Genomic DNA, 24820 nt, shown 5'->3' on the forward strand with positions numbered 1-24820 from the left:
TCAACAGGAAATAATAAGATGGACAATAAACATAATGTGACTCAATGGATGTTGACTTAATGCATATAACATTACATAGGTATATCATATATAATTTATTATACGTATATTTGATCATTTATACACCATTTATTCACTATATATACTGCATACACTGTATATAATTATACACATCAGTCTGTTCTTGGCATGGTGTGCATTGATGGAATAGTACTTCATGAGAATTTCTCCCCGGCTGAAGGCAGAGAGTGTAATATTCCCCATTCTCCCATTTGGCCAAGAGTGTGAATTAAGTAACTCAGTGGGCCTCTGATGGTTTCTCAGCTCCGGCCTTCATCCATGTTAGGTGAGGCCAGAGCCAAGTGATGGCGTGTTCTTTTTTTTTCCACTGCAGGCTGAAAGCAGCACGCTTCCCTTGCATAACGTGTGTGTGGGGGTAAGGATGTGGAACCCATAGGAATAATGTAGCCATCTGTTTTTGACCTTGTAAAGCGCACACAATGTAAAGACAGATGCATGAACAAACCAACACACACACACACACACACACACACACACACACACACACACACACACACACACACACACACACACACACACACACACACACACACACACCTTGTACTATTAATGCACACTAATTTTAGCTATTTTCTTTTCAATATTAGCTATGGAATTAGTTTTTTATGAAAAAATAAAGGTTATTGACAGGATTTTAAGGCTATGCTAAATCTGTTTGTCAAAAACGATCTAAATATAAGATTAAGTTGACCTTTAACCTTTAGTTGATATGCCTGGGCAGCTGTGCTGTAACTAAAGAAAAAATATATAGGTCTCACTGAATGACAGGGCCACCAATAGGCATAGGCAGACAAGGCAGTCAGTATGTACGTAGGTACTAGATCGGCTGTGTTCAATCAGATGTGCGGCGCTATTTTTACAGATGCCAATTTCTAAATGCACAAAAAGGAGACAGGATGCTCGCCTAGGGCACCAGATTGACTAGAACCGAACCTGCTGAATAATCAGGGGTCTGTGTGTGGTGTGGACCAGTAGTAACAAGAGACACAGAGACACAAATATCCACTACTAATTGGGACAATAACCTGGCTTTTGGCTCACTTTAGCCTAGTAAACCAGCGCTACCCGCTGGACGCCGACATTTTTCGTCTGCGAGTGGGTCTGGCCTCGGATCGAAAAATGTTGAACACTGTGCCCTGAATCTGGCTAACCAATCACAATGCAGAGATTTGTTTTGAATCAAAGCAGGCGGGGTTTTGAGGGAGTGACGAGGAAGCTCGCAACGTTGGGAAAGCACATCAACTAGAAAGATCGCTGATTGGTCAGAGCGCCAGCCTATAGGCACAGGCACGGTTTGAAAAACAACAGGTTGTTCTCATCAACAATCTTCGGATGTATCGTTCATCGGGGCCAGACTAGATTACACAGTCTCACATTTAGGCTGGTTTATCAGGCTAGGCTCACTTGGTAGCGTGTCTGGGTCGTGGGTTAAAAACTGGGTTTGTTCTTGGAAGGATGACTTGTCAGTACCTGTAGTTGGGAACACAGGGCCCAACATAGTGGCCAAGATTTCACTCTAGACTTTTACACACATACATACAACTGAGAATAGCTCTCACACACATAGACAAACAGGGGGAAGACAATAGGAGGGGACAAAAGTGTCATCTGTCTCGGGCCCAGGGAGAGGGGGAGCCCAGAATTGGGTCCTTATTACATTGTATGTACTAGGTGGCAGGACATATGTTATGATTCTGTCTAGGGTCCAGCCAAAGTTGCCAGATGTACGATAATTTTCATATTTGTACCATAATTTTGTACTCTGTACGATCAAAAACACATGATGTACGATAATTTCAGAGCTTTTGATATTGACTTATTAACTGTAAGAGCCCCAAGGGCCCCTCTCTCTCTCTCTCTCTCTCTCTCTCTCTCTCTCTCTCTCTCTCTCTCTCTCTCTCTCTCTCTCTCTTTCACGCACACACAAACACTGAAGAAAAAACACACACACACCACACACACACACACACACACACACACACACACACACACACACACACACACACACACACACACACATACACACACACACACACACAAATATCCTTAAATGAATACTGAAGAATGAATGAAGAGGTACGATGGAACACACACACATGTATGGATGTAGGGATGGAGATGACAGAGAGGTATGTGGCTTTCCATATCTGTTGAAACCTGAAACATGTTTTAATGAGAATGCCAGAACATAGGAACATCAGCACAATGACAGGAGATACTTAAAAGCTTGCACACACACACACACACACACACACACACACACATCATACACACACACGGATCATTTGACCCATACATACATTCAAAGGAGATGGACGGCGAGATGTACAGTAGTAGGCAAGTGCATGTTCAACTGAGACACACATGGGAGAGAAACAGTCTCTCTTTCTGGCACATACACACACTCACACAAACACACACGTATGGATGTGTTGGTGGGGCTGATATCGTGTCCTGCTGGTGTATGTACACAGTATAAGCAAAGATGGAATCCTGCAGTACAGTTTAAATTAAGGCAGAGCAGGCGTTTAATATCGACTGGACCATGCACCAGGATGGTAATGGCAGCAGTTGTTCAGCTTTTCTTCTCGTTTTTTTTTGTCTCTTTATTTTTCAGGTTCAGTCCTTTGTTGTTGTTTTTTGGCTGTTGTTGGTGTTGGTGTTGTTGTTGATGTCTGGGTGGTGTTGGTTGAGAAGATGGGGAACCGTAAAGGGAGCGTTAATACAAAGGAGGCGACTGAGAGAGTCCACTAAGTCATGTATGTGTCGTCCACTTTACTTCAGGCCATCGATGGCGGTGGACACCTGTTTGAAGACCTCGTCCACGGGGAGCTCAGAGTCCACCTGGGGGAGGAGAGAACAAGCACATCAGTAATAATTATTATTACTGTACTCAGTGGTGTAGTCTACTTTTTGGGTATACTGTATATTTGAGCATTTTTTGAAGTGGGTATACTGTATATATTTGTGCTATTCTAAATAATGAATCAATCAATTTGAAGTGGGTATACTGAAATCCCTGAAATTTTGAAGTGGGTATACTCCGTATACCTGCGTTCTACGTAGACTACACCACTGACTGAACTCAAGGATGGATTACTGCATGGGCCTTCCGTGAATTGACACGTTTCTCAGCATATCAATAGTTCAGTTTTAGGATTGTCCAAACAATGGCAATCTCTCCTGTCACAGCCCAAAGTGTTTGTGTGTGTGTGTGTGTGTGTGTGTGTGTGTCTGCGTGCGTGCGTGCGTGTGTGTGTGTGTGTGTGTGTGTGTCTGCGTGCGTGTGTGTGTGAGAGAGAGAATGAGAGAGAGAGAGAGAGAAATCAGCAAGTCCTTACCTTCCTGACGATGCCGCGTCCCTCGTAGAAGGCGATGACGGGCTCGGTGGCCTTGTAGTAGAGGTCCAGGCGCTTCTTGATGGTCTCCTCGTTGTCGTCAGCGCGGCCGCTTGTCTCGCCGCGCTTCATCAGCCTCTTCACCATGGTCTCACCCTTGGCATCCACGTACAGGAGCAGGGCGGGGGCACCGATCTGCAGTGTGCACGCACACACACACACGCACACGCACGCACACACACAGATACACACACGGTTCAAGAGTGTACTGCCTTGGTCTCCAAACAAAGGCCACTGGTGGGACGGCATGCTTTATGGGGCTACTCTATTTATGTCTGTATGCATGAAGCTGTACAACGTGTTTAGCCTGCTTTTTGTCTGTATGTATGCAGTTGCCATGGGCAGTCATGGGTAAGCAGTTAGGGGTCAAACATAGCAAAGCCGAACGGAACGGACGGGAGACGAACGCAGTCTTTCGGCCAGTGTGTTTTTCTCTGCCTTTCACACTGACTGCGTCGGCGTGCGCAGCCCGTCCTGTTAAAAAAAGAAACCCACAGCCAAAGCTAGCGTGCTACTTTGCCATTCATTTGAATGAGACACCGCCGTTCGCCGGCGTGAAAAATACGCTCGAGTTCTATTTTCCAAATGCAGTGCGGCGCGGCCGGGGCCGGCTCCCGCGCCGCTGACGCCCGACTACCGCCGGTTGGTGTGTAAGGACAGATATGTTTCAATGTATTTTCACAGACGCAGGTAAAAATCACCCTTAGGGTGTCAAGTTTGATTAGCCAGTGCTCTTCAACCATTCTCCTCCAAGACTGTGGTATCCTAAAGCCAGGCTCAAACTACACGACTCCCGATTGTGTGTTCGATTTTGACGTCGGGGTGCACCGCACACTAGAAGAGAATAGCAACTGTCAATCTTATCCCTGCTCGCAACCACCGAGACAATGCCCGACGTTCTATCTCCAGTCGCAAATATCAAACACTGTTTGATTTCCACAATTTGCGATTGGCGACTCTTTGAGCTGCCCAAGTTCTATCTTAGAACGTCGGCAGTGACGAGGAAATCTTCCCCGACAATCACTTGCGATGGTCCTGGGGGGTAACGTTCCAGCGATTGTCGTAAGGGGGGTTTTCAGATAATCGTGTAGTTTGAGCCTGGCTTAAGCAATGGTATCATCCCACCGCACTGCTCCTTTGGGGCACCATTTCGGGCTGCCCCTATGCACAGGCGAGGCATGAATGCAATTTTGTTGTGTGCTGTGTCACAATGACAATGGTAGTTTCCCAGGTGGGCTTCAAATAAATTTGCTTCATAGGCTGTGTGCTGTTTCACCCGTCTTGTAATGTGTAGTGTGTATCTTGTATTATGTGTCAGTTGATGGACATTTCCTTTGGGTAAAATAAAGGATCCATACTAAGTGTGCAGGAGTGTGAGATTAAGCAAATATCATGCGTGTGTACACAGATGTAGAGTGGATACACATGAGAATGTAATGTGTTTACACATGCCTAAGCATACACAAACACTTTTTCTCTCTCTTTCACTCACACACAGAGTCCAAAGTAAGCCAGTCAGCCCATAGTGAGTGACCTAGTCAGGCCATAGTAAGACAGTCAGGTGAGCGGGGCAGCGCAGTGGTAATCCTATCAGGGATCTACGTAGAATGAACTCTGTAACGACCTAGCAGCTATTACCTGAGCAAGAGTAAAACATGGGCCAGATCTGCTGGACTTAGAACTAGTCTCTGGATCCTCCCAACAGAGGAGCCTGTTCAGCTGGAGGCAAAACTGACAGACTGGGAAATTCCTTTCTTCGAAGAGCCATCCAGCTTTACTTGTCAATAAAGGACAAAGGCAAAGACATTGACCTCTCGGCGCAGTGCTCACTCTTATTTATTTTCATCTATTTTTATTTTTTATCTATTTTTAGCTATACAGATCTCCTCACCCTGCTTGACCTCACAGGGGTCTAATAAGGTGGTCGGTTAAGAACTTTTAGAAAAGAAAATAATACTGTGCATGATATTATTTGCTTTGTGCTATGGTAACCACTCAGAAATGCCATGCTGTCATTTATATACCAAAAGTATACTGTGATGTGCCAACTATCGTCTAAGGTTGAACATGTATCCCCAATATACATTTTAGGCCACATCGCTAACCCTCCTCACCTTCTTCTCGAACTCCTCTCCCTGCTTGACCTCACGGGGGTAGCCGTCGATGAGGTAGCCCTTGGAGGTTTCAGCCTTGGCAACCATGGCGTCCAGGATCATGTCCAGAACTGTGTCCTACAAACAGACGAGAGAAAAGTGGGATTGAGCAATGAATGAAAGATCTATTTTACTTGCTATTACAGCTAAAAAAAAAACATAGTCATACTACAATCCTAAGGCCCAGGATACCCTTGCAGTGTGACGTAAATAACACGTGCAACCCCATGTGAACGTGTGCACATACTATGTAATTGCTTAAGAGCTAGAAGAGCACTATGTGTGTTAGTGGAGGTAGCCTATCATGTAAGGGGCCAACACAGTCTCACACGTAGTGAATTTCTGACTACCTTTGACCAGACTGCAATTTTTGACGTCTAGGTATGGGTATTCCTTCCATTTCACGTGTTGACTATGTGGCCTTAACCTAAACCTATTCCTAAACGTAACCTCAACCTGCCACAAGAGGGCACTTTTGAGGATAACTTCTCATTTGGACTCCAAGGGCATACCTTAGACGTCAAAAATTGCAGTCTGGTGAAAGGTAGTCAGAAATTCACTACTTGGGGTGAGATCATGTAGAAGGGGCAGATAGCCAACGCGGCTCTCATTAATATTTTAATTTTTAATTTTAATTTTTACCATTGCTTGAATTTACCGCAACCTCAACATGGAAGTTCTGAAGATCGCTAACCTTAGTTGTGCCAATACTGCACCATATGCATGCGTCTGCGTAACTTGGGTCAGGTGTTCTTTCCACGTAAAAAAATTGAAATAAAATGTGAATGGCAATGGCTTCGTTTATGAAATGTGAATGCACACACGTTTTCTGCAGAAAGCATATACTGGGCATATACAAAGATGCTCGTTTGTGGGCTCTGTCAAAAATTTGTTCAATTCACTTTCTCTCTTTGTTCTGTCTTTCTGGACCACAAACGTAACTTATGCTTTCAAATTTAATGCACATACTACCATGGAGTTTTGTGTTTTTTGGGTGTGTTTTTGTTCTCTGTAAAATATTCAATCAGCAATTAACACACAGGCTGTTAACTTCAGTGCCAATGCTTTTACGACAATCAGTGTCTATCAGTCACACAGACAGCGTGAAAAGCATTAAATAACCGCTGGGGCCCGTGATTTTTTTAAAAAGGCAATTTCCTAAAGTAAATGGCCACATTTTATCATGTCCCAGGGTCTGGCACCTCATCCATCCCACTCAGCCTGATAGAGACAAATGCTTGACGCGGGGTTGGAGAGAAACAGCTGTGTGTGTGTGTGAGCCCGGATGGATAATGTTTGGCACCTTGGCTTCAGGACAGTGACAGCAGCAAATTACTCTGCTTAGTTGTGTTAGTGTGTGCGTGTGCGTGTGCTTGTGCGTGTGCGTGTGCGTGTGTGTGTGTGTGTGTGTGTGTGTGTGTGTGTGTGTGTGTGTGTGTGTGTGTGTGTGTGTGTGTGTGTGTGTGTGTGTGTGTGTAATTCAGACATTACTCCTAATTACTGTCAATGTGATAATTAATCAACAGCGGCAACAAAATGTTTTAGGACAGAGCAATTCACCTTTTTTCTGATTACACCATTTTTTCAAAGTTTCTTTTTTCCTCTCTCTCTTTCTCTCTCTATCTATCTATCTCTCTCTGTCTGTCGGTCTGTCTGTCTCTCTTTCCACATCCATCTCCCCTCTCCCTGTCTCTCTTTCCACAAAAATATCCTTCTATCCCCCTCTCTCATTCATAATTCTTTATTTAATTCACAAATCTGACTCGTCTTTTCTCACACACCCCCCCCAACCCCCCAACTCCACACCCACCCACACCACACACACATCACCTTTATTTATGCACCACTCCTCTCCTCCTCCACCCCCCCCCCTCTCTATCATCACGCTCTCTTCCCCCCCTTCTCTCTGTCTCTCTCTACTCACTCAGTGCAAGCTACTCAATATGACAACACTCACTCCACTCCACCCCCACCCCCCTCTTAGACTCTCTCTCTCTCTCTCTCTCTCTCTCTCTCTATCTCTCTCTCTCTGCACAGTTCTACCTTTTGCCTGCTGGATTTTTATTTATGTACCACCCTCTCTACCCCCCCCCCCCTCTATCCCTCACACTCTCTTCCTCCCTTCTCTCTCTCTGTCTCTCACAACTGACCAGGGGTGCATGATGCACTACTGCAGCATAATGGACTACTCGATATGACAATACCCACCCTTCTCTCTCTCTCTCTCTCTCTCCTCCCCCCTTCTCTCTCTCTCTCTCTCTCTCTCTCTCTCTCTCTCTCTCTCCCCCCCCTTATCTCTCTCTCTCTCTCTCTCTCTCTCCCTCTCTCTCTCTCTCTCTCTCTCTCTCTCTCTCTCTCTCTCTCTCGCCCCCCCCCTCTCTCTCTATCTCCTCTCACCAGAGCCCTATCTCACGCCTTTCGTAAAGTCTTCACGAAAATAATAGATTAATTTTCGTGGTGCATTCACATTATTGCCCGCCTTTCGTAAAGTCTTCACAAAAATAATAGATTAATTTTCACGCTGCCTATTCACTTGAATTGCCCCACTGCTGTTATGGTTATCCAAGCGTCTGCAGGGGCGGGGAGGGGGTGCTGACAGAACACTGCTGATACACTCGGGACTCACTAATTCGACGCCCTTTCGGTACTTATGCCTTATGTCCCCTAAACCTAAACCTAAACCTAAACCTAACCCTAACCCTAACCTTAACCCTACTTAACCCTAAACCTAACCCTAACCCTAACCCTAACCTTAACCCTAACCTTGACCCTAAACCTAACCCTAAATTGCTTGTTTGAAATGTTTGATTACCATGTGACGGTAGGCTACCGAAAGGGCATCAAACTAGTGGGTCGCTAGGCAACAGTCGGGCAATTCAAGTGAATAGGCAGCGTTTCGTTGCCCTACCACGAAAAACGGGCAATAACGTGAATGCACCACGGAAATTAATCTATTTTTTTCGTAAATACTTCACGAAATGAGTGAGATATGGTTGCTCACCAGGGGCACGAGTTCTCCCTTCTGCATGATGGCCTGGAGGTTCTTGCCCCTCTCGGAGCCGGAGGCCACCTCTGCGCGCAGCAGGTCGCCGGAGGACAGGTGAGTGTAGCCATACTTGGCCACCACCTTCTCACACTGGGTGCCCTTGCCAGAGCCGGGACCGCCTGTACCGCACCACGGGGATGGAGAGAGAGAAGCGGAAGGAGGGAGGGGGGGAGAGAGAGAGAGAGAGAGAGAGAGAGAGAGGGAGAGAGAGAGAGGTTTTTAGCATTTGTGTGTGCGTGCACACGTCACACACACACACACAAACACACACACGCACACAAAATAGGCACACGCACTCACTCATGTACACACGCGCTCACTCATGTACACACACACACACACACACACACACACACACACACACACACACACACACACACACACACACACACACACACACACACACACACACACACACACACACACTTAATAGGCCTACATTTTTATACAGTCATGCACTGATTCACATTCTCTAATTAAAACCAAATCCATAGCACTTAGCGTAGCTGATACTGAGAGTTGATGAATGAATTGTGCAGCTGTGACACCCTGAAGGTCAGAAGCCTGGGGAGTTGACTAATGTCCATTAATATGGTCAAGACAATGGAAACTCACCCACAACAAAGATGATCTTCTTTCCCTTGATTTTCTCTGTAGAGGAAAGAGAAATGCATTGAAGGTCAGTTTTCTGATACTGTAACAAGAGTTTAAAACAGTAAGCAAAGTTTAGGCCTAATGAAGTGAATAAGTTGTACAATGTGTGTGTGTAGTTGCTGTATGTAAACTGTTTTCCTATTTACCCTTTTTGGAGAGTTTTGGGTTGGAAACTGATATCTCTTTGGAGCAAGCAGTTCCCATGTTCTCACCTGTTGCTAATATAGCCTACTGTGAGCTCTCTAAAATCTTTTCTGTAAGACAGACCATGTTCAAAATACTGGCTTAGAATGTAGTGTGTTACTATAGCAACAGTTGCTAACCACACAACAGTGTGTTTGCAGCAGTGAGTCTATCCAGTCTCTCTGTTTGAACGGTTTCCTCTGTCCTTTTAATGAATAACTCTTCTGCATGCTCATTTTAAATTAAGAAGGTGTGCTGCAAAGTTGTATATGCTATCTGCAGTTCATGTCCGTTCAAGACTTCCTCTGTGTGAGGTACGAAAATAATTGGCTATGTCTATGGATAAAATTGTGACATGTTGCTGCAGTTGAACCAAGCAACCACACGAGGGTGTTGTAGCCTAGCTCTGAGCAAGGCTCCACGAGCAAGGTAACATGATCTAGTCCCGCCCCTTTTTTGCAGTTAAATGATTAGATCAGTCAACACACCTCTGCTACAATCTAAGAGTGTAGCCAATGTTTTTTTTTTATTATTATTATTCTCGTCTCTGGTGTAGCCTATTGCTGAAGAGCCTGTTCTCCTGACATTGTGCTGTGAGCTGCATGAAAGGTACAGCTGAGGATGTGTAATTGCTGGGTATTGAATGTCAGGCTTCCGTTACTAACTGTGCAAAACAAAACAGAGGAGCATTTACCTGCCATGGTGATCTGTTACGGATACTCTGTAGATCATGGAAGAAGAAAACAAGACAAAAAGAATGAACGTGATGTTATTAAAACATACAAAACAGTCATAAAAAAGAGTGAGTGAGTCAGTGAGTGAGTGAATTGGACTCTGTTTTGACAGGCATCCTGACTGACTCCTAGCACCCAGCATTTCACTACCTCATCTTGATCAATGGCTGAGGAATTGCTGCAGTGATCCTTGTTTCTGTATTCAAGAGTATCAACACTATCATGCAGTTTCTGTCTGGCCTTACACGGTACCTGAAGTTGAAATGTGGCAGAGATGGGACCAAGTCACTAATTTGCAAGTCGCAAGTAAGTCTCAAGTCCTTCCAATCAAGTCCGAGTCAAGTCACAAGTTACGACACATTTGACCAAGTCAAGTCCAAGTCATGCCAAAGCCAGGTCAAGTCAAGTCCAAGTCCAAGTCGTGCCAAAGCCAAGTCAAGTCCAAGTCCAAGTCTTATTTTTTCCAAGTCATTAACAAGTCACCTTGTATTATATGTGCAATATTGACAATTACCTTTGGTCATAAATTCATTACCTCTCCACACTGCTTTGCATGTCCCCCTTCGCCAGTCATGTCCCGAAAATCGACCATGGTATACTATGATTTCAGTTTTTTGAGCATGGTCCGGCATTGGTTTTTGGTTTTACTAGGTTTAACTATAAATTGAACCACGGTTTTACTCTGAAAACTAACCATGGTTTTACCACGGTTTATAATTATTCATTAAATTACTTTTATCTTTTATCCAACGCATATATTGGTGACAGTCCTTTGAGCAATATGGGGTTAGGTGCCTTGCTCAAGGGCACTTCAGTCATGGATGGAGATGTAGGAAGAGGTGGGTTTAAGGGTGGGATTCAAACCTGCAACTCTGTGATCTCCAGCCCAACTCCCTAACCATTACAGCACGCCTGCAGACAAGCTTTCATGTTTGTTTGGGTGACCATGCAACCCACAATTGATCATATATATTTTTTAGCATGGTTTTTGACTATGGTTGAAGGTAAATCATTTATTTTTCTTTCTTTCATGCATTTTTTTTCACACACAAAATGCAAAAAAATATATATATTCATTGACTTGGAGCACAATTGCAAGTCATTGCAAGCTAAAACTGTCAAGTCGAGTCAAGTCTCAAGTCAATAGCGTACAAGTCGAGTCAAGTCACAAGTCACTCCTAATATTGGCAAGTCAAGTCTCAAGTCGAGTCATTTGTGACTCAAGTCACAAGTCAGTCCGAGTCACAAGTCACAAGTCCACATCTCTGAAATGTGGTATTAAAGAAAAGACTATGCTTGTAGGCCTACATGTTCTCAACCCATAGAAATGAATATAGCTACCAGTAAACAGGCTTTGTGGCCCCCCACTGGGTGGATTATCTCTTTTACAAAGAGCTGAATAAATAGACGTCGGAGCTAAACACTGGCTTAATTTGCTTTGCTTACTTAAGTAATAATACCATAAAATGGCTATAATGAAGCACACAGCGCCATATTCGGGCGAAATTGGATATGCAAATACAGTAGTGCTACTGCAGTTTGAGAACAAAGAAGAGGGCAGTAACACTATATTCACTTTGCTTACATAAGTACATAGTAATACCATAAAATGGCTATAAAGAAAAACACACTAAACCATACCCAGTTAATATTGGAAATGGAAATTTTGTTTGGTTTAGATGTGAGATGACTAATAGGGAACGTAGGGCAGTGATGCTGACTTAAGTATTCACTTTGCTTTCTTTACAAAACTTTTGTCCTGCCAAAATCTTCCCTTTCTGTGTTCATTGAACGATGAATCTTTTCCCAGTGCAACAAATTAGTTTTTTGTACATAAAACTTAATATCAGCGGGATATATGTAGCTTTCATATGAGTGTCTTCTGAAGAAAATTGATGAATTGAAGTCAGGTCATTAGCTGTTGTTGTTCCAACAACATCGATAGGCAACAAAACTTATGTCAGGGGCTGTAATGGTGTAGCACACAATGCCATATTCAGCTGAAATTGGCAATACAAATACTGTGGTTCACTTTAGCTGCTACGGTAGTTCAATAATTAGGAAACGAAGTAGAGGCAGTTGTGGTGAAACAGTTGAGAGGTGAAATGAAAGTAAAGTGACGTGAAGTGAAAGTGAAATCTTACACAGACACACACACACACACACACAGACACATACACACGCGCACGCACACACACACACACACACACACACACACACACACACACACACACACACACACACACACACACACACACACACACACACACACACACACACACACACACACACACACACACACACACACACACACACACACCTTCTCTGTCACCTCCTCTGTCAGTCTCTGCCTGCCTTTAGCTCTATCCAGCCCATTGAGCTGAAGTGAATCAGTATGCAGACAGGCAACAGGCACCCCTTTCCTCTCTTCCTACCCTTCCCTCGCTCTCCTCTCTCTCCTCCCTTCCTTCCCTTCCTCCTCTCCTCTCTCTCCTCCCTTCCCTCCCTATCCTCTCCTCTCTCTCCTCCCTTCCCTCCCTCTCCTCTCTCTCCTCCCTTCCCTCCCTCCCTCTCCTCTCCTCTCCTCTCTCTCCTCCCTTCCCTCCCTCCGTCTCCTCTCCTCTCTCTCCCCCCTCTCCTCTCCTCTCTCTCCTCTCCTCTCTCTCCTCTCCTCTCCTCTCCTCTCCTCTCTCTCCTTCCCTCCCTCTCCTCTCCTCTCTCTCCTTCCCTCCATCTCCTCTCCTCTCTCTCCTTCCCTCTGCTCTCCTCTCTCTCCTCCCTTCCCACCCTCCCTCTCTCCTCCCTCTCTTTCCTCCCTTCCCTCCCTCCCTCTCTCCTCCCTCAGCAGCTCTGGCCTCACTTGCCCTCTCTGGGCAAGGCTCTGTGAAACGCTTGATATGCCTGAGGACTGTACTGTGAGTTAACTGTGAGTTTGGAGCAGGAGTGGCATGCCCTTTTGGCTGGGCCTAGGGCCAGGACAGAGGGTGTGTGTATGACTGAGTTCCCAGTGAGATAACTCGTTCTTGTTAAATGGCTTTTTAAGACTGTATTTAGATGAGATGTTTCTTAAACGGCAGGGCCCATGTGGTGTTAACATCACTGTAAGAGGTGTCAAAAGTAAAAGTAAAAGTAAAAGTAAAAGTAAAAGTAAAAGTAAAAGTAAAAGTAAAAATAAAAGTACTTCAAGATTCAAGATTCTTTTAATGGTCCCGACGGAAATACATAGCTGCCACATAAACACAACACTGATACACATGACGCCAACAAAACAAAAAAAAACACTTTTGTGGTGTAATTACAACACTAGCACATGGCCTGACATAGCTGTTACTCCATTGTACCTAATGAGATAGATAAACTGTGTTGTTACTGAAAAACACTGAAAATCTAACAAGGACCCACCAAAAACTTGATCCAACCAGTGCAGAGTTAGCTGATCATAAGACAAGTACACAGGTGTTCTGGTTACTCAGATAATTCACTTGTGTTGGAAGGGAAATGTGTTTCTTTTTTTTTCTTTTTACTTTTACTTTTGACACCTCTGAAGGCTTTTAATAAAAGTCTTCTATAGGGCACAGATGTACAATGTTGCCTTTGCACTGAGAGTGTTTGAGCTTCGGTCATCAGTAACCTGTCCTTTCAGTTCAAACTTCTTTCTCAAGCAGAAAACGGTGTCCTTCTGCCTTTGAGAATACAACCACTGTGTTGCCTACGAGTATTCAACCCCTGTGTTGCACAGTCATGTTTTTTTTCATAAGTGTCTAAGTGTGTGTTTGTTTATGATTGACTCCCAAATGGCCTATACAGTAACAGTACACACTGTACTGTGCTCATTTTTGCAATAAAGTTCCCACTAATTGGAATTATTTACGTCCACAAATATATTTTCCCAGAGGATGCATTCTTGTCTTTATAAATGTGCTCTCTGTGCATTTCTATAGTCCCTGGAGATACAATTCAGCTTTCAGTTACATTCCTAAATTACACCCTTGGGAAATGACAATGAAAGCTAAGGGAAAGATAAAGAGCGGATAATGTGTATTTTAAGATCCAAAGTTGAGTGTATTGAACTAAAATTAAAAACGGCCCTACTTCTGACTAAGCTCACATCCAATTTAAAATCAAATTAAGATATTGCATCTTTTCTTACATACAGTTGAGGACGATATTATTAGCCCCCCTCCTGAAATTAGACATTTCTCTCAATTTCTCAGTAAGAATGACCATTATTCACCGTTTCTGTTATTCTGGAAACAAATACACTGATGGAGATAATGTTCAATGAGTTGAATTTGGATTTTTCTATTGTTACGATGAGTTAAAACAAAACAGGGCACAAATGACAAGGACAAAATTATTAGCCCCCTGATCATTAATAGTCAATATGGCGCCATTTATGAACCAAACCCGACAACAGGCTCTGATAAGTTGCTACCTAGGTTGGCACATGCCCCACTAGGGATTTTGGCCCATTTCTTCACTGCAAAGTGTTCTAGCTGGTCCAAATCGCATGGATGCTGAGCATAGACATTAACCACAGACTCTCAGTGGGATTGAGGACTGGACTATGAGCGGATGATTCCAATATCATGGTTTTAGTGTCCTTGAAGAACCTCTGAACTAATCTAAATGTATGCTTTGGGTTACAATGTTGTTGGGAGACCCAGAAATCCAGATTCAGACCCAGACTCCCTGTGTCTGAGGCTGAATAACAGACTAAACTTGATGCCCTTCCACTATGTGTAACTGTGGAAACTGCTTAGCCTCATTAGACCAAAGAAGCATTGGACACCTGCCTAGATGATTGTTATTGACCTGGCCTCACCTGGGGGGTGAGAAAGACAGTTGTTAGGGCTTGTCATCATATTGGGCTTTGGGGCCATCATCACAGAAGAACCCCTTTACTAAAGGCAGTGCATATCAGAGTGTTATTGAGCTTTGCCTGTGAACATTTGAAAGTCAAAAATGAGTTTTGAACGTCTCTGCTTTCATCTGATGATATTCAATTGCACCTGCTTTGATGCATGAATTCTGCTTCTGTCAGGTGAAGAAAGGGATAGACCTTGAATCGTTATAAGATGGTTTCGACAATTAAACATGGTGGTGGATGCATCATTCTGTGGCAGCCTCAGCCACAGGAAACCTTGTTTGGGTGTACGGCACCATAAAAACTGAAAATCATGATAGAATGTGGAAAGTGACCTTGCAAAAATATGCTCATAGAGGGAGTTAAGATCTTCACTGGATCTTTCAATAAGATAATAACCCAAAATAGTTCAAATGTTCTTCAAGGATACTAAAACCATGGTCATTGAGTGGTTCAGACCTCAATCCTTTAGATAGTATTTGAAGAGTGCTGAAAATGAATGTCCATCCTCAACATCCATGCAATTTGGACCAGCTTAACTATTTGCAATGAAAAAAATGGGCCAAAATCCCAGGTAGGACATGTGCCAACATAGTTAACAACTAATCAAAGTGCCTGGTGTCATTTTTTGTTCATAAATGGCACTGTATTGACTATCAATGATAAGGGGGCTAATAATTTTGTCCTTGCCATTTTTACACTTTTTTGTTTAAACTCATTGTGAAAATGGAAAAGTCCAAATTTAACTTATTGGATACTATCTCCATGGTGTATTCGTTTCCAGATTAACATACATTTATTAATAATGATCATTCTCAATGATCAATGAAGAGATATGTCTAATTTCAGGAGGGGGGCTAATAATATCGTCCTCAACTGTATTTCACCCCATTTGTCCTTTATGGTCATTGGGATGAGACCCACAATCTTGCTTCAAATTTTCGGCTCCTGTAGGTGAATGTGTGTTCTAATGTCACACATGGTTCTTTACATTACATTACATTACATTACATTACATTACATTCATTTACATTACATACCAACACATTTATCCAAATTGACTTACAGCTACTTAACAGGGTATTGGTTACATTCCTTGAAGTAATATGTGGTTAGGTGTCTTGCTTAAGGGCACTTAAGGGCCGGAAGGATGTTCAGGGAGAGGAAAGGGTGGGATACAAACCTGCAACCCACTGATCTTAAGACCACCTCCTTACCATTAGGCCACAGCTTACATGTATTTCAGAAAGTCCTTGCAATGGGTCTGTAGTGGCAGATTATATCTGACTTTTAAATTGAGATATTTACTTATGACATGTGTAGTGAGTGTCTAGAAAGGCAACACATGTTTATTTGTGTGTGTAGCAATAAGATAACAGTTTCCTTGTGGTTGCTCACTTTACAACTCTCCCAACAATCTCTAAAATTGTGTCAGTCTAGAGAGCTCGTGCCAGATCTATCACTATCTGGATTTCCCTGCAATTAACCCCTTAAGACGCGGCTTTATACATTTGTTGTTACCAATATGGTAATGACCAAGTCGTGGTGTATTACTAAAGGGCCTGTGTTGTGTCATAGTATTGTAGTGCTATGGTAGTTACATTTCAATGACTATTACAGCGTGCCACTGGAGGTACGGCGCGCATTAAGGGGCTACGGGACCAATTAGGTAGATTGAGCTGACTCTGTGTAAAGGCAGTCATGGGTAAGCGGTAAGGGCGTCAAACTTGTATCCCAAAGGTTACCGGTTCGACTTGTGACCCGCCAGGTTTGGTGGGGGGAGTAATTAACCAGTGCCCATGCCAAATACTCCTCCATGACTGAGGTACCCTGAGCATGGTACTGTCCTGCCACACTGCTCCCTTGGGGCGCCATTGGGGGCTGCCCCCTTGTACGGGTCAGGCATAAATACAATTTAGTTGTGTACAGTGTGCTGTGGAGTGCTGTGTCACAATAAGAATGGGAGTTGGAGTTTCCCAGTTGGGCTTTCACTTTCACTTAAAGTGCATGAGACTTCCTTTGTGTGAAATGCTCTATCTGAGTCAACCTATCTTGCTGACATGTACTCAGTGTCTACACAGCTGAACTGCAGCTACACCAACTTGAGATGTCTACCGGTATTTTCTGTTTGAGGTAAACTTTTGAGACTTGGAGTCCATGCAAAAGTATAAGATGGTGTTAATTCAGTAGGTTGTATACATGTTCTAATGTGCAAAATTGTGTGTTTTCATTCCTTTTTCTTGTTTCTTTTTTGTTTTCCTATCATATTATATTATACTCTGTTGTAATATATGGGCATGTCATGAGTCAGTAATACATATACTACACTATAGATATAGCCTACTGTATCTCTTAGTGTTTTGGCAAAACTATGCTGTAGGCCTGTACCATTCATCTTACTGTCACCAGATGAATGGGTTCCACCTTGCTTCACAAACATTCGTCTGGAGCTACGCCGTAGGCATACTGTAGCTCTCCGAAGGCATGGGTTTTTTTTTATTATTATTTCAAAAACCTAGCACGTGATTTGGGAAGCACTTGTCTGACATTTTTTAAATGAGCTATTTTAACTACTCACAGATTCTAAAATACAGTTAGAATTAGAGAATCAATGTTGATGAGTGAGTCCATGCAAGTACATTGTTGCTGAAACAATTATGTTTCAATTTGTCCACTACGTTTAAATTTTGACTATGTCACATCTCTGGAAATCCCAGCGATCCTGTTCTACTACATTTTGGTTTGGGAGCAGGGGGAATCCGAAGGTCATCCTCCAGAGTCCAGACCCTGATGTGAGCTCACTAAGCTGAGCAGAAATACACGAAGGTCTGGATGGCGAGAGTCAGGCTGTACCATAATGCTGCACAGATTACATTGGCATGACCTGACCTGGGATTAACATACTGAGAGTGGCCTAAAATCGCCAGGATTTGGACTTCGACTAGCTACTGTTTTTCCTGGAGAGATTCGGAGATACTGTAAGTGCAAGTGCAAGTTTTTTTTTTAGGGGGATTGTTTTGTAAGGCCTATTACTAAAGGCCCTGTGTAATAGCATAACAGTGTAGTACAACTGTATATAGCTTACTACGTCTTTTCAATGACTATTGCCGCATTCTATTGGTGGAACAGTGCAGATCACAGGGGCATTACATCTTTAAATTATATTAAATCACACTATCAGTCAGCCAGAGCTCCATGCTTATGGTAGAAGCTATACCTCAAGTTTTGTCAGAGGACACGCACAACTTCTTGGAAAAAATGAATGTCTTTGGGTGCGCAATAAAAGGTATCAACTGAAAGAAGAAAAATCCGCACTCACAAACTAAGTCTCCTTATTTATTTATATTACCACCATGTCCAAAAGCAAAGTGCGTGGCATATACCTGCCTCATAATGCATACCATTTCGCCTTCAACTTCAATAGAACTACAAAACTATGACATTACACAGGGCTTTTAGTAATACATCACGACTTGGTCAGTGCCACTCTGGTAGCAGCAAATTTATAGCGGGGGCTATGTCTTTACGGTTTAAAGAGCAGCACTCGTTTTAGCTTGAGACGGGGAGACACCCCTGGACTGATCCCGTGTCTCCTGATATCATGTAGCAGTCAGCTAGTATTTCACCCCATTCCACACACACAAGCACGCACACATGAGCCCACACCCACTTGCATACACACACCCTGCCCTGTGGTCTCTGTGTACCCACAAGTCTTGGATTCTGTCTCAATGGCAGCGTATAAGCTTGTACATGTACACGCAGTCACAGTGACCCCAGGGGTCTTCGTAAAGGTCACAGAAACACCTGACTCCTGAGTCAGCTGCAGCAGCATCTCTGTCTCTCTCTCTCTCAGACCCCTTCTCCTTCTCTGGCCTATTATGGTGCCCCCGAGAGATCCCTTTTGCGTGCCAAAAATGAACCACCGTTTAGTGTACACCTGCCCAAGTGGTGGGCACTGGTGGGTTCCCCATGGATGTCAGGCAGGCTGTAATACATAGCATACACACGCTGTGACAAGCTCACATGGGTGGCACATACATGCACTTGTTGTGACACAATAGTATAGTCCCTAACAGAGATGGGATCAAGTCACTCATTCGCAAGTAAGTCTTGGGTCTTTCCAATCAAGTCCGAGTCAAGTGACCACGTTTGGTCCATGTCAAGTTTGACCACGTCAAGTCCAAGTCCAAGTCCAAGTTGTACTAAAGCCAAGTAAAGTCCAAATCCGAGTCTCGTTTTTTTTTTCCATGTCCTTAATAAGTCACCATATATGATTACTTCCCCCCAGGGATCAATTAAGTTACTCTACTCTTCAAATTTTGACAATTACTTGTGATCATTAATTCATTACCTCTCCACAATACAGTTAATATCCTCAACTGGCAAATTGTTTGTACTCTAAACCAAAATAGTAGTATTAGTGGTTAAATGCAAATTTAAAATGCAAAAATTTGAATACATTTAGACCTGGCACGCCAAGTTACTACAAGCCAAAGCTGTCAAGTCCAAGTCAAGTCTCAAGTCAATAGCGTACTAGTCCGATTCACAAGTCCGTATCTCTGGTCTGTAACCCTAAATACTGGTTCACATTGGTTATACAGTACTAACCCTACCCATAGCACTCTGGGTGTCACACAGGCTGTAGTACACTGCACACACACACTGTGACAAACTCACATGGGTGACACATACATGTACTTGTTGTGACACACGTAACAATATATTCCCTAACCCTTACTCACTGGTTCAAATCAGTTACATGATGCTGTAGTATAGTGTAGCAGAGAGCTAAGTATACATGCCAAAACAGTTAAGGCACGGTTATAGAAGTTGAAATTGGCATTGCTGTGATGTAACTGCAAATGTGAGAACAGTGCAACTAGTCTAGTGAGTCCATCTAGGAAGGCCGAACTTAGACCATAAACTGTAACAGACTGTAACAGCCATTTGCATAGGTGTAATAGGCACAGCTATACTGTGGTGGTGCATCATAATAATTGTAAAGAGAGCTCTGTCTATTCAATTCCATATTGCTGAAGATTTTTTTTGTTTTGTTTTTACGGGGGGCTACTGTAAAGCTGAAGCAGACCTAAACTTACAAGGTCGGCTTCTGTAACCGGTTGGTTTCTGTATGTGTGTCAATAACCTTTCCCGGGTTTTTTTTTTTAACTTTATTAACCTGTCCCATTTATATACCAGATTTGTTATTTTTTGTACATAGCAAAGAGATGTGCACGTTTCTGACCAAAATAGATGTGATTTTATTTGATATTACTGAACAGATGCAACCTTAGTTGACTGAATGCAGTGAACAAGTTCCTTCAAGTTCTGTTTTTGTTTTTCTCTTTGTTTGAGTGTTTGTTTGTATGTTTTCCTTTGATCAGCAAAAATCAGTTTGAGTTCACCACATGCTGGTATGTAGCCTATGTAAGAGGTGTTACTTGGTTGAGACATCTGTCTTTTTCGTCTTTCTCGCTGTTGGCAAAGGAGTAAAACGTCAGTTGTTGGAGCGGGTTGTCAGGTGGAACTCCGGTTGTTGCAGAATGCAATTCGAGTAGCACAGCGTGTAAAATGACTATTAAAAGATTTCCCAAACTAGGAGGGGACCGTCTCTCATCCCATCATCTCGACAGGCCATGCTTGAAGTGAGTCACATGCTCTTTGGCATCGATAACAGGCCCTCCGTGTACCCAACAGCATATGTTCATCAGCTCTATTCCACATGTAATTAACAACCTCCTATGACATGCTATAATGTCGTGCTCAATTAGTATTGATTACATGCTATTTCCATGCTGCTAAAATTACATAAGGGAGGCGGATGTGGTCAGCAATTTATTTCAGAATTAATTTCTGCACATGTACTTTGCTAATGGACTTTGATAAGAGTCTGGTAAATTGCAGCTTGATAAGTTTCTGGTCAAATGCAACCTAAGGGCGACTTGATGTGCAGGGGGTGTTTCCACAGGGGGTGTTTCCACATCAACTATCAGAAAATGGAGCATTTAATCAATTATTTAAAGGTACTGGTCAATTATTCCATTCATTAAGAATTATTTACATGGACATGACTTAGCCAAGTATCTGCTTGGACACAGATGTTAGTGCAAGTAAGCCTCTAATTGTTGCAGGGGGTGGTTCATGTTCAATGTTACTTAATACTTTCTCTGGCTGTCCAATTTCTCTCTCTCTCTCTCTCTCAATGTTACTTAATACGATCTCTCTCTCTCTCTCTCTCTCTCTCTCTCTCTCTCTCTCTCTCTCTCTCTCTCTCTCTCTCTCTCTCTCTCTCTCTCTTTCCCAGTCTCGTACATGCAACAAAACTAAAAAAAGATCCAGTCCCTGCTGTTGCAGCTGTTCCCTTTACTCTTTGGCCTGCTTTAGAAACAGCACAAGCTGGGCACAACATAGCCTACTCTGTGCAAGAAAAACTATCAGAGGTCCGTCCCTCGTACCACCTTTACAAACAAACACTGTTAAAAATGCAGTGTTTGTTCAACACGTAGCCCCTTAACGCACGCCGTACCTCCAGTGGCACGCTGTAATAGTCATTGAAAACTACTATAGTACTACAACACTATGACATAACACAGGGCCTTTAGTAATGCACTACGACTTGGTCATTGCCATTCTGGTAACAGCAAATTTATAACGCTTAATGGGTCAAAGAGTAATCTGGCACCAAATACACTCCAGAAGATGCTAAAGGAACTCTAAAGTGTTGAATTAACATTGCACTTTTTTTAAAATGCATGAATGGCCGCATTGTGTTACATCCGACACACTAACGAGTCTGGCCATCTAATCTGCATTCACGCAGCACTTGTGCCCACTTCTTGCTGTTGTTGTTGTTGCTCCTTTCTGCACTTTAAAAAAATGGAGCGCTGCCCCTTTAAGGGAAAATAGGGGTTCCGTGTGACGTCAAAAGAAAACACGCAGAGCAGCAGCAGCAGAAGCAGAAGCAGCCAGCATAGCACCTGCAGTGTTTACAATGGCATGTGAAGACGACTGCGGATGGCAGGGTGTGTGTGTGTGTGTGTGTGTGTGTATTCATGTCTGAGTGTGGGTGTGTGTGTGAGTATTTCCAAAAAGGCTCTTTGTTTTTTTATGTGTCTAGTTCCTGGTGGAAGAATCAATAGACTGTACCAACATTTTGTTCCACCAGTAAAGGCATGCTGCAGCATGTAGCAGCACCGTAATGACTGCACTGCACAGACACACACAGGACCTCTGCATCCAGTGAAGGACACTGTAGTAACGTTGACTTGAAACATCCTCTCTCTTGTCACATGCCCACGCACAACAAAAATCCATAAACACATTCCATATCTGGACGTGTCGGGGCGTTTGTTGTCGTGTGAGACATTTTTGTGACATGTTTTTGTAAATTGCTTGTGGGAGGCACGGCACATGACATAACAGCTGTAGGCATCGGTCATGCCCAGTCATGCAGCCTCTATGGTCGTCTTGCAGTCTTGCAGTCAGTCACATCGGCAACAGTGTTGTGTAACATGCTTTGCACTTCTTCTCTGCCTGCGTGCTGCTGCACATTTGACAGCCAGCACTATCACTGACTCCTGCTACTACGACAGTGTTTCTTCCTGTCACACACACACACACACACACACACACACACACACACACACACACACACACACACACACACACACACACACACACACACACACACACACACACACACACACACACACACACACACACACACACAGTCACACGTTGTGCGGCTCTACCCATGAAGTTGCTATGCGAATGTAGCACCCTTCATACAGTACTCACCCAACAGCACACATACTGTAGTACACATAAACATCAGTTCTCCGCACATTCCCCCCTGCTTGCCGTGTTGGAATTCCCCCCACTAACAATACAGTTGTCTGAAGCCTTTAAAGAGATAGAACAGGGTGGGCATGGAGCCAGCAGAGCCACCCCTCCCAACCAGGCTGTCAAACTCGCACTGCCTCCCTCTCTCCCTCTCCCTCTCCCTCTATCCCTCTCTCTCTCGTTCTACTGTATCTCCCTCTGTTTCCCTCCCACTCATGTGTGTTATATTCCGCTGTGCTGCTTCTCCATATGCATGTGTATTGTGTATGTATGTCTATGTGTGTTTGTGTGTGTGTGTCCTGTGCACTGACCTCTGTGAACGCTGAGGTTCTGGCTGTCCAGTGAAGGCTAAGGCTGGGCTGAAGGCTCCTCTCTGTCTAAGCAGTGACCCTGCTGCACGGCAACCTCCCCCCCTCCCTTCCGCGGCTTTATATAGACGGCTAAGGCAGCTCAGGCTGCCGCGCGGCATGCTGGGTAGGCGGAGAGAGCGACGGAGGGAGGGAGGAGGAGGGAGAGGCAGAGGGAGAGGGAGAGGGAGGGGGAGAGGGCGAGGGAGGGAGGGAAGAGGAGGGAGACTAGAGAGGAGGAGAGAGAGCCACGGAGGGAGGGAGGGAGAGGCAGGGAGAGGAAGAGAGACAGTGGGGAGGAAAGGAGGGGCAAAGAGAGGGAGAGGGAGGGGGAGTGAGAACATGTTCGACAGGCAGGGGAGGGAGGGTGAGTGAGGTAGGGAGCGAGAGAGAGAGAGAGAGAGGGAGGGAGAGAGAGGGATGTCATTAGTATGGATCAGCTGCCATGTGAACAAGTGAGAGAGAGCTGCGCCCGGCTTCACAGCTTCCTGCCTAGTATATGCTCTTCAGAGGAGAGCTGCACTGTGCAACCGCACCACAGTACAGAGGGGAACAAGATGAACCAGACAAGGAGACCTGTAGTAGAGTGAAGACAAGAGGGAGTGGACTGGAGAGAAGAGAGGAGGAGGAAGGAGAGATGTGGAAGAGAGGAGGAAAGCAAAAGGAGGAGATCACTGAAGGAAAGATAAACAAGGAACGAAGTTATAATGGAGAAAGACAAGAGGGAGTGGAGAGAAGAGAGGAGGGAGGAGAGATGCAGAAGAGACGAGTAAAGGGAGGAGAGCACTGAAGGAAAGATAAACGAGGCACGATGTAATACTGGAGAAAGACAAGAGGGGGGTGGAGAAAGGAGAGATGAGGTGGATGATGAGGAGGGTGAAAGGCGGAGTGGAGACGAGAGGAGAGAAGAGGAGAGATGCAAAGGAAAGAGAGGAGAGAAGAGGAGAGATGCAAAGGAAAGAGAGGAGAGAAGAGGAGAGATGCAAAGGAAAGAGAGGAGAGAAGAGGAGAGATGCAAAGGAAAGAGAGGAGAGAAGAGGAGAGATGCAAAGGAAAGAGAGGAGAGAAGAGGAAAGATGTAAAAGGAAAGAGGGGAGAACAGGGACAGAATGATGAAGAAGAGGGGGGAGTAGAGGCATGATCACATTTGGGATCACGGGGAGTTTGGGAAGATGCAGAAGCTGTCTCTGTGTGTGTGCGTGTGCGTGCGTGCGCGTGCGTGCGTGCGTGTGCACATGCGTGCATGGGTGCATGAAGTGCATTGTGTATGTATGCATGTGTGCGTACATAGAGTAGAGGGTAGAGTATAGTACTTGCATGTGAGTATTTGTTTGTGTAGGCCTATATGTTGTTTGCATGTACATACTATATTTGTGTATATTGTGTATGTGTCTTCGTGTGTGTGTGTGTGTGTGTGTGTGTGTGTGTGTGTGTGTGTGTGTGTGTGTGTGTGTGTGTGTGTGTGTGTGTGTGTGTGTGTGTGTGTGTGTGTGTGTGTGTGTGTGTGTGTGT

General features: G+C 44.1%; 1 protein-coding gene across 2 annotated transcripts; it reads right to left on the minus strand.

The window, feature by feature from the left end:
* Positions 1-2227: 2227 nt before the first annotated feature.
* Positions 2228-23380, minus strand: ak1 (adenylate kinase 1). Of its 2 annotated transcripts, XM_063210525.1 has the most exons (7): positions 23273-23380; positions 10210-10236; positions 9294-9329; positions 8634-8797; positions 5594-5710; positions 3423-3614; positions 2228-2925 (listed from the first exon to the last, which is right to left on the minus strand). In XM_063210525.1, the coding sequence occupies exons 2-7, from the start codon at positions 10214-10216 to the stop codon at positions 2857-2859; spliced, it is 585 nt and encodes a 194-aa protein (XP_063066595.1). In that variant the 5' UTR covers positions 10217-10236; positions 23273-23380; the 3' UTR covers positions 2228-2856. The 2 variants fall into 2 exon arrangements, with proteins under 2 accessions (XP_063066595.1, XP_063066594.1); XM_063210524.1 differs by lacking the exons at positions 10210-10236; positions 23273-23380 and adding an exon at positions 9479-9551.
* Positions 23381-24820: the final 1440 nt, after the last annotated feature.

Source organism: Engraulis encrasicolus, chromosome 11 (assembly GCF_034702125.1).
Source record: "Engraulis encrasicolus isolate BLACKSEA-1 chromosome 11, IST_EnEncr_1.0, whole genome shotgun sequence".
Taxonomy (NCBI): Eukaryota; Metazoa; Chordata; class Actinopteri; order Clupeiformes; family Engraulidae; genus Engraulis; species Engraulis encrasicolus.